Source organism: Arachis hypogaea, chromosome 15 (assembly GCF_003086295.3).
Source record: "Arachis hypogaea cultivar Tifrunner chromosome 15, arahy.Tifrunner.gnm2.J5K5, whole genome shotgun sequence".
Lineage (NCBI taxonomy): Eukaryota > Viridiplantae > Streptophyta > Magnoliopsida > Fabales > Fabaceae > Arachis > Arachis hypogaea.
The window spans coordinates 154,145,578-154,155,826 of record NC_092050.1 but is presented as its reverse complement, the minus strand read 5'-3'; the positions used below and the strand labels follow the sequence as shown (position 1 = coordinate 154,155,826).

Sequence of the window (10,249 nt, the reverse complement as noted above, 5' to 3'; positions counted from 1 at the left end):
TTTGTCCATGTCCTTTGCATGTCGAGACCGAGACATCTGTTTCCAATGTACCTCCTTTCTCACATACCATCTCTCACAGCAGGTAACCAGCGCCTTCCTTCTAGCCTCCATCGTTCCATTATACACTCCATTACTTACCAAATCATCAACCCTCTTGATTTCTTCCTCAAACTTTGCAATCTTATCCATCTCGCCAAAATTCTCCTTATGCCATCTCCCCAACGGCACAGTCAAAGCCTTCAATTTATCTGTGAACGGTTTGTCCCCTAGACCTCTCCACTCCTCCTTTACCATTTGGAGGAAGCCCTCATGTGTGAACCACGAGTCCAGGCTTCTGAACGGCCTTGGACCAAGCGACAACTTCCTGTCCTCAACTATTATAGGACAATGGTCTGATAAGCCCCTTGGCCCACCTCGAATTTGAGACTCCGGAAACTCTTCTAACCACTCTAAACTCAGCAGAACCCTGTCTATCCGACTGCAAGAACGGCCCCTGAACCATGTAAACTTGCAATCAGAGAGTGGCATATCCACTAAGTTCATATCTTGTATCCAACTCTTGAATTCTTCCGCAGATCGAGTCAAACCAGTACCGCCTTTTCTTTCTTCTTCATGTACAATTTCATTAAAGTCTCCCATAAAGCAATAAGGAACTTGACACAATCCAGCTATATAACTCAGCTCCTCCCAAACATTAATATTATCTGCTCTAGTGTGTGCTCCGTATACCAAGACAAACGAACAATGGAACCGTCTCTTTAAAATAATTCCTTCAACACACAGCCACCTCTCCCCTTTCTAGCAATTATTCATTCTAAAAACCAAATCATTCCAGATTAACAACAGCCCACCGGAAGCACCATCAGAACCTACATATTCCCAACCTACACCATCATGCCCCCAAATTCTTGTAACATCGAACTTTGTCACTACCTGCTTCTTAGTCTCAATCAATCCCAACATGTCTAACTTATGTTTATTCCTAAGGTCCTTCACCATCTGTAACTTTCCATCACCTCGTAACCCCCTAACATTTCATGAACTAAAAATCATTTACAATATTTTTACACACCTGTTTTTTATGTTTTGGCCTGCACCGCCTTAGCTTCTCCTTTTGCTTTGCAATTCTTCGTTTACGAGCTATTTCTGCATTTTGTTCTTGGAGAATTTCCATAATATCCACTTCCTCATCCTGCAGTATCACTCCAGACTCTTTACCCAGCTCCCAGGTTCTTTGGTTTTCCAGTGATTGCTCCTTTATCCTTGAAGGCTGACTGTCACCGGCTGCTTCCCTCAGTTTCCAGGTCCTTCTGCCGACAAGCATCCCGGTTAATTTCATAGTCACGCATGGCACCAGTTATGTCGAGGTTGCCGTGACCCTCTGGAACGTATCCCTCAAGCGTCGTGGCCCTCCCATCATCAACTCCATCCTTATCCTCTTCCCAACTTCCGCCACCAACGTTCTGGTCTACCGTCACTCCATCCGTCGCAAGCTCAACTCCACCTGCTCGGAGTTCCTCTTCGCCCGCCACGGTACTGCCATCATCATCGACGGCTTTAACCTCCTCTGTTTGGATTCGGCCCTCCCCACCGCAAGTCGTCCATCCCCTTTGGTCGACGTCGCCTGTGATCTCATGCCCAAGCCCTTCCCGTGCGCTGTTTTCTTCTTCGTATGAATCCACACCGCAATCTCTACCTCTCTTCTCCGCGTCGTTAGGGTTCAGCGCCACTTTCCCACCCTTCCAGCCCACCCTTTGACCCGACCCATCAAAACCGGACCCTGCACTAGTCTCCTTGCTAACAATAGGGATCGGGCCTATGATACCCAACCGCTCCTCCTGATTCTTACTATAGGTAGTGGCCCATATCTTGGTTGGACACCCAAGCCTTGTATCCTCCTGGACCTGAGTGTAGCCGGCCCTATCCTTTGGTTTTCCTTCCCTTTTTTGTTTTTGTATTTGTTCATTGATGGGCCAATTAGGTAGTCCATTAAGTGTGCAAGTTACAGTCCGTTCCGAGTCAGCCTTGTTAATTTGAGTGCTACTTCCCTCACAATCAGGAGTACCATGATTTACTCCCATAACGGCTTGATGCGTTATGATCTCCCCATAATTTTGATATCTACTGCCATTAATCCAGTCATTCAAAAATTCATCAGTAATTACGATTCTACCCTTGTCATTCTCCTCTCCCCGATGTACCTTCAGTACCAGCTCTTCGTCATGGATTCCTGTACGGCAAGATTCTGCTTCTTGTCTCGGCCAGAGAACCATTCCTAAATTCTTGCGTGTGCTTCTGTTATCCAAAAGTGCATTTTCTTCACGATCTCCCGATTTCTCCATGCACACTATATTGCACGCCTCGTGTCCAGTCTCTCTGACCAGTACATCAAAATGATCCGTTCCAACCGTTATATGAATCCGCTCCTGAATGACATCCTTCACAGAAGTATCAATCTGCACTCTTCCTACCGTAAATGAACTGCACAATTCAGTTCCTCTATCACATGCAATTACCTCACCCCATTGGCTTCCTATTGCTTTGAACGTGTCTACTGACCATACGTGCAACGGAACCCCGAAGCACTCCAACCACACTCTCCGGGTACCACTTTGCTTCGACTCCTCCCACCGCTTTACACTGTGAAATAATTGGAGGAGAGTGTTCATATTAAACGTGTAATTTTCTTCCGCATTCCGAACACTATCGAAAGTGATAAGTGCTTTGTATGCTCCCATCTCTTGGATCTGAATGACGTTAGGCAAGTTTTTCGCGATCATCTTCTTCAGAGAACCAACGTTAATAGGCATTGTCATGTCCACTACGAGACTCCTCTGTAGCCATTCCAGATTTTCTGTCACCACATCTACCTCTATGTTTTTTATGCTCCTATTCTCCTGGGGATCCTTCTCCAAGCCCTTCTTCCGCTCTTCATGTCCTTCCATCAATGCATTCTACACTACTTCTTGACTTATCTGCAGGGCCCTGGGATTTTCCGTTCCATTCCTTCCATTCATATTGTTCATGTTTTGGGACTCCGGCGTTCTTCTATACTTTGCCTCCCCCACAAACACCACCTTACCTCTCAGTCGCATTCGATTCATTTCCGCGATAGCTTTCAACGCCCCTCCTTTTGTTGTGTACCGAATAAACGCAAACATGTATATATTCATACCTTTATTTTTCCGAGTTAAGTATATGTCAATGATGCGCCCCGTCCAATTGAACAAGTGGAATAGCTCTCTCTTTGAGATGTCGCCTGGAAGATTACTCACGAATACTGAGAAAGATTCAAGCTCCAGCTGCCGATACTCTTCTCGATTCTAAATCCGGGGATCCTTACCTAGAACCCTAGATCTACCCCGCCCAGTGTTTTCCTCCCACACTCTCTCTCGCTCTCTCGCTCTCATAACTAAAATTTTGCTATTATTATTAATTAATAAATAAACTAAATTTGAGTTTTGTATGTTATATTAGATTTCATAATTTCTTATCTGGATATACTTTATCAAAGATTTTATGCGCACTAAATCCTAGTTAATCATCGAAAAGGACAAGCAAAATATAATAATGTTGGGTCATCGTGGGAGGTCTCGATTACAGATAAAATTAAAAAAAAAATAATAAGTAAAAAAATAAGATGAATTTTCTTTAACGTAAAACTAATTTTTCATATTTACTATTTAATTATAAAGAAATAACTACTAATCCAATATCTATTTATCTATTATCTAAAGAGATATAAAAATAATTTAGTGTCTAATTTTTTTTAAATATCTTTTATTAAGTATAATTTATTAAAAAATTATTTTATTATTTCAATGTCTTAAACTCAAAACTTTTTATCTAAGTTATAAACAACTTATTATTTTTTTAATATATATATTTAATATATAAAAAGTGGATCAATAGGCATGTCCTAACGTATCTATATATATAACACCAAAAAAAAAAACCAGGAGGGGACAAGCAAATAAAATACATAACAAATAATGAAACACCTAGATAATCTTAAAACAAAAATATTATTTATATATTAAAATTATTAGCTATATATTAAAATCAATCATCAATATATTTATGTATAAATATAGTTATAATTTAATTTATTTTTAATAATATATATTTATATTTTAACATATATTTTATACTAATAATTAATTTTAGTGATTAATTTTAATATATCTAGTTGAATCTAAATATAGTCTCCCTAACCTTGTCGGCCTCTTTAATAGTGCCAGCTCCAGTAATGTTATCTATATCATTATTCTATATATATTTTTATATTTTTATTTTGATAATAAAAATGATCAATAAAAAATAAAAAAAAATAAAAAAAATTTATCTTTTATATTATAAAAAATATATAAAAAGATATGTACAAAAGCAGCGCAAATATTTTTTATCTAATGGCATTTGCGCCATGTTCATTGGCAAAAGTCTCATTCTTCATGCCAAAAAGCAATAGCTCAAATGACATAGTCTTCCCATATTTAATTAAGAAGTTACGGGTTCGAATTTTCATATCTTCGATAAAAAAAAAAAAACCATTCTTCATTTATTATGGACACAGACACCAACCGAACGGCCAAGATCAACTCTGAAAGAAACACCACTAGTTATCAGATCAAGAAGTTGTGTCCAAAATATTCATATATGTTGTTAGACTTAATTCTTATAAAATATTTTTTTGTTTGAGACTTAAAAAAGGTTAATTTTAGTCCAATAAAATTTGAAAGTTATCTATTTTACTCCACACTGTTAATTTATTCCATTAAATACGTACTACCCTAGTAAATTAAATAATAATGTAACATATTTTATCACATCGATCAATATTTCAACTTTTATGTCTCGTAAGTATAGGGCTGGCAATTTATATCCTACCCGTGGGTACTTAATTCGGTCCAACCTGTTTGGGTAGGGTAGGATATCCTACCTGCTGCGGATAGGGTAGGGTACGATCCGGGTATGTCTGCGGGTAGAGTAGGGTACGGGTTTAGGGTGTAACCTACCCTACCCTACCCGCACCTCAAATATAATACATATTTTATAAAAATTAGGTATATAATGAAGGAAGTGAGAGTTAAATCTACAACTTCTCTTATGTAATGACTTATAATAAGTAAACAACCACTAAACTAGTTAGTTAATTTAGTAATTTAGAGCATTAGTTTATTATTTTTTATGTTATTAATTTGTATAAAATTTGAAATGATTGAATTTTATATTTACTTTAAAAAAATTTGATATTTCTGCGGGTAGGGTAGGGTAGGGTAGGGTAGGGTAGGGTTTAGAACTTTAGGGTGCGGATAGGGTTAAGGTTGAGAGATTCTCAACCCGCGGATAGGATAGGGTAGAGTTTTAATAGAATTTTCAACCTGCGGGTAGGATTATGGTAGAGTCCAAACCCTACCCTACCCATTACCAGCCCTACGTAAATATTACAGAATAAATTATTAAAAAAATTAAAATATATCATTTTTAAATTTTATTAGACCAAAATTAAAACAAAAAGGTTACAAAGGTCAAAATTAAAAATAGATATTTTATAATAACCAAATTTAAAACATATTTAACCCATACATATTACTTATATTATTTTTTATCTATAAATAATCTATCTATTTGATACTTATTATTTTAAAGAATAAATAGCAATTTCTAATTTTAAAAGATTCGAACCCTAATAAAATTGTCCATAAAAAATTGAAACAATAATTATAAAATAATCAATTACTAAATTTTTGTTTATAATTTCATCAATACCCTTCTTTACCAAAACTCATTATTCATCGCTCCGAATAGGGGTGGCAACGGGGCGGATAGGGGCAGGTTTTTGCTCTATCCGACACCGCCCCGCCTACAAAAAACCCGCATCAAACCCGCCCCGCCCTACCCGCGGGTTGTAAAATGTTAAACCCTAACCTGCCTCTGCGGGTACCTGCCCCTGCGGGTACCCGCCCCGCCCCTACCCGCCCCTATAATTATTAAATCCAACAAATAAAATTAAATTTTAAAAATTATATAACCACCATTTACATACATAATATAAAATAAAGTAAAAATTTATATATGATATAATATTATTAATCATTTTACTAATTATTTTATATATGTTACATATATTATATATTAAAAATATATATATTTACATATATATTATATATATCGGGGCGGGTAGGGGCGGGTTCAACCTAAACCCGACCCCGCCCCACCCCGCCCAAGAACCCGCCCCGTTAAAACCCGTCCCGGTACGGGGATGGGTAATTACCCGCCCCGAGCGGGTAGGGGCGGGGTGGGTACCCGCGGGTTCGGGTAGTGTTGCCACCCCTAGCTCCGAACCACAAAAGAATGGGGTTCAGTGAAAACTGAAAAGCCTCAACCTCCAAACCCTCTTCCACCAAAGTGATCATCACCCATGGCAGCGCCGCCCACCAATTCCTTCACTAACAGCGACAAACAACTCATATCATCACCATCTTTTCAACTAAACTCGGTATGCCATATCCACTGCTACACATGTTACTCTCACAGTTATTGTTTAGTTTGGCGTTGCAGGAAAACCTATAGCGACAGCGTTGAGATTGAAGTTATGTTCTTTATGACTTTATGTGACCTGTAGAATAAAACAATGTCATTGTGGTGAGATGAACCTCGTTGCGATGCGTACTTGAGAAACCCTTACAGAAGCTCAATCTCATCCTCGTCCGTCCACAGTCGCTGGAACAGCTTCCGTGAATCATTGAGCAGCTTCTCCTCAATTTGCTGCTACCATTCCGGATCGGAGGAGCTGCCTTCGAGGACAACGACCACGGTGGTGGCCGCAATGATGGTCGGGGTTGAAATTGGAGCCTTTTCGCCATTGGAGATCACGGAGGAGTAGGGAACGACGACGGTTACCGCAAGGGCAACAGATGAGGTAGAGGGAGAAGGCTCGTTTTTTTCGTCGTCATCAATGTTTTCCTCTTCTTTGTCCTCTTGGGACTCCTCGTGTTGTTCCGATGCCATCATTTACAAAGAGAGAAAAAAAGAAAGGAGTTTGGTTGTAGAACAAAGTATTGTTGTTGTGGTGAGTTGAACTTCGCTGCAATGTTTTTTAGGAATAATAGAAGAGGAGATCTGGTGAGATGGTGGATTTCGTAACAAAAGTAGTGATAGTTATGAAAAAGAAAAAAGAAGAAAGAAAAAAATTATTTATAAAATTATTAACAAAAATTTAATAATTGATTATTTTTATCGATATTTTATATACGTAAATTTAATTTTAATTTTAATTTTTTATGATGAATTTATTAGTATTAAAATTTTTTATAATAAAAAATGATTATTTATTTTTATTTTAGAGTATAGATGCTTGAGCCTTTTATTTATTTCGGTAATTGGATATTTGGATCGTTGAGCCTTGAATTGCCTTGATCAGCAACATAACCGATGAATGAAATATTGGGAACACTAGATAGATATAGTTGACAAAATTGAAGTACAAGGTTACGTACAGAGGAGGACAAGTGGACAACTTGGCTGTAACCTTTTCCCTTTTTTTTTTAATTGTGTTTACATTTGACCTTTTCTTTTTTTCAATTTCCAAATAAGGCGAAGTCATATTTTTGTTCACGAAAAAAAAAAAAGAAATTGAACAAAATCGATCTTTAATTGAATTCACTTAGTAATTTTTTCTTTGTTCTTTAGAATTTGACTTTGATGAACATAATTGGATGCTGATGAGATCGATGGTTGCACTATTTATATTATTTAGAGAATAATACATATTTAAATAGATTTTTAAAACTTTTTGTATCAAACATTTTTGTCTCTAAACAAATTTATTAAATTAAAATTATTAAATTTTATAAAAATAAAATATATAAAATTTTTTATTACACTGTTAAAAATTTATTCATCTAATTAAAAATAATAATTCTAACTAAAATAGACAAATTATATATTTTATTTTTTTTAAGAATAAAAATGTCTGACGCAAAAAATTTTCAAGAACTTATTTAAATATAGCTCTTATTAACATTTACCTCCAAAATCATGTCAATATCATCATTAAAAAAATTAAATAGATTCTGAAACCGAAGCTTGATAATAAGAAAAAATTACAGATTTACTTAAGAAATCAACTTTGCAATCCATAAATAGTATTATTAGTAAAGCTAGGAGAATATCATATTCTCCTTATTCATACCTTTATTTATATTTTTTAACAAGGAAACCTAATAACTACTTAATTAAGAATCCTGATAAATAAACACACAGTATGCAAATACAAATGGGAGAAAGCTTTGATGAACATTAAACTTTCTTGAACTTAACTTTGAAAGGATCATCACTTAGAGCCAAATGCATCCTCTTATTCTTATCCTCAAAGATGCCAATTTCTTTGCACAAATGCTTACAAGATTTGCACACGCTTGGGCAATACACCAGCTTATAAGCATCCTCATACTTCTCAATCTTAAACCAACTTTTTATGGTTTGGGAACTTGGATTTCCAAAATCACCCCCAGTGCTCACAAATGTTCGCCCATTAGAAGCATCATAGTCACCAAGCTTCCACACGGTGGAGTATTGGGGGCAATTATTTTGGTCCGCGGCGGAGAACATGATGTTGAGATCTGTAGAGACTCGAATAACACCCATTTTAGAGTTAATAGGTGAGAATTGAAGTGGAAGACCGTCATTTGCTTTCTCAATCATAACATCAAGAGGACATGTTTCGTCGAAGGTGTCCAGGACAAGCCCTCCGCCATTAAAGCAGCTAACAATGCCGCATATGACGAAGGGCTTGGCTGGAATGATGTAGTAATTGGTGTCGGTTCTTAGCTTCTTGCCTGAAGTGTCAAGAACTTCTTCAGGTGAAGCATTTGATGCTCCAAGAAGTAATTGTGAGCTCAAAGAAAAGAGAAGGAATAAGGCTAGAAGTGTAAAATTCATTTTTTTTATATTGATGGATGTAGAGACAATGGGGGATTGAGGACAACAATTTATAACATCTAGTTTAATTTACTGTAAGAAAAGTATAGATAGACAATAAAAATATTAAACAATGTGAACAATGAATATATCAGATGTTCAATTCACTAAGTATGTGAATAGTTACTTTAATATTAAGGTTTAGGTGAATAATTTAGAATGTAGTATATTTTATTTAAATTGGGTCAATTTTAGAACTCATTATTTATGTTATTCAAAAAAAATTATTAATTACTTAACATAATCCCTTTACTTTAATGCATTCCACGCATTTCACTTGCACGCACCATTCTTATTTTTATGATTTTATATATAAAAATACAAAATTTAATTCATTTTTAATATATATTTTATATTTTAATACGTATATTGTATTAATAATTAATTTTAGTAGTTAATTTTAGCGTGCAATAACATGTCTAACCATGGTTGATAAAATATGTATTTGATTTATTTGGTCAAAGATAAGCACAATACTAATGGCCAACAAAGAGTGTTGTAATTGAAAATCCATGAACTGGCCTTATATTTGACCAAGAACGAAATAAACAAATTAACAACAACTTGCCTTTTGAAATCCCTGAACAGTGATCTAGTATAGTAGTATATGTTTATCTTTCTTGGTGATTTAAATAAAAATTCTGCCAACAAAAGCTATCACGGTCTCAATTTCTTTTATATTAGCTAATTTTTTTTTAAATAATAATTTGTACTCAATTGTACATACACTAACTTTTGATAACTAAGTAGTCAATGGTATGGACTATGGTATGTATACCCATCCAATCCATTATCTTATTACAACACTTCTAAATTGAGAAAAGTTGAATGGCTAATAAATTCTATTAACTTTTTAGAATAAATTACTTTTTGTATCTATGAAAGATACAAACGCTGATAAATATATCCGTATAAGAATAAAATGATAATTATACCCACAGAAGATAACTTCTGTGTGCCAAAAATACCCTAACGGACCAATTGTGTAACCAACGTCTGGGTACTTTTGATACACGAAAGCCATTTTCCGTGGTTATAATTGTCGTTTTATTACATTTATCAGCATCTGTATTTTTTATGGATACCAATGTAATTTATTTTAACTTTTTATTAGTATTTTTAGTTATTTATTTAATTTTTTAATTTAATAATTTAATAATATTTTTTTTAAATATTATCGATTAATTATCGCATTTTTTTAAAATTATTAGTTTTTGATAGAATTATTGTATTTTATATATATATATATATATATATATATACCACT

The 10,249-nt window shown here is 35.2% G+C and overlaps 1 protein-coding gene across 1 annotated transcript; it reads right to left on the bottom strand.

The window, feature by feature from the left end:
* Positions 1–8,150: 8,150 nt before the first annotated feature.
* LOC112751517 (miraculin) lies at positions 8,151–8,985 on the bottom strand. The gene has a single exon (XM_025800676.3). It carries the CDS (start codon positions 8,941–8,943, stop codon positions 8,302–8,304), a length of 642 nt encoding a protein of 213 aa, XP_025656461.1. The 5' UTR covers positions 8,944–8,985; the 3' UTR covers positions 8,151–8,301.
* Positions 8,986–10,249: the final 1,264 nt, after the last annotated feature.

Bases quoted from the DNA above. Each gene is read 5' to 3' on its own strand.
- LOC112751517 (XM_025800676.3), bottom strand. From the start codon at position 8,943: ATGAATTTTACACTTCTAGCCTTATTCCTTCTCTTTTCTTTGAGCTCA.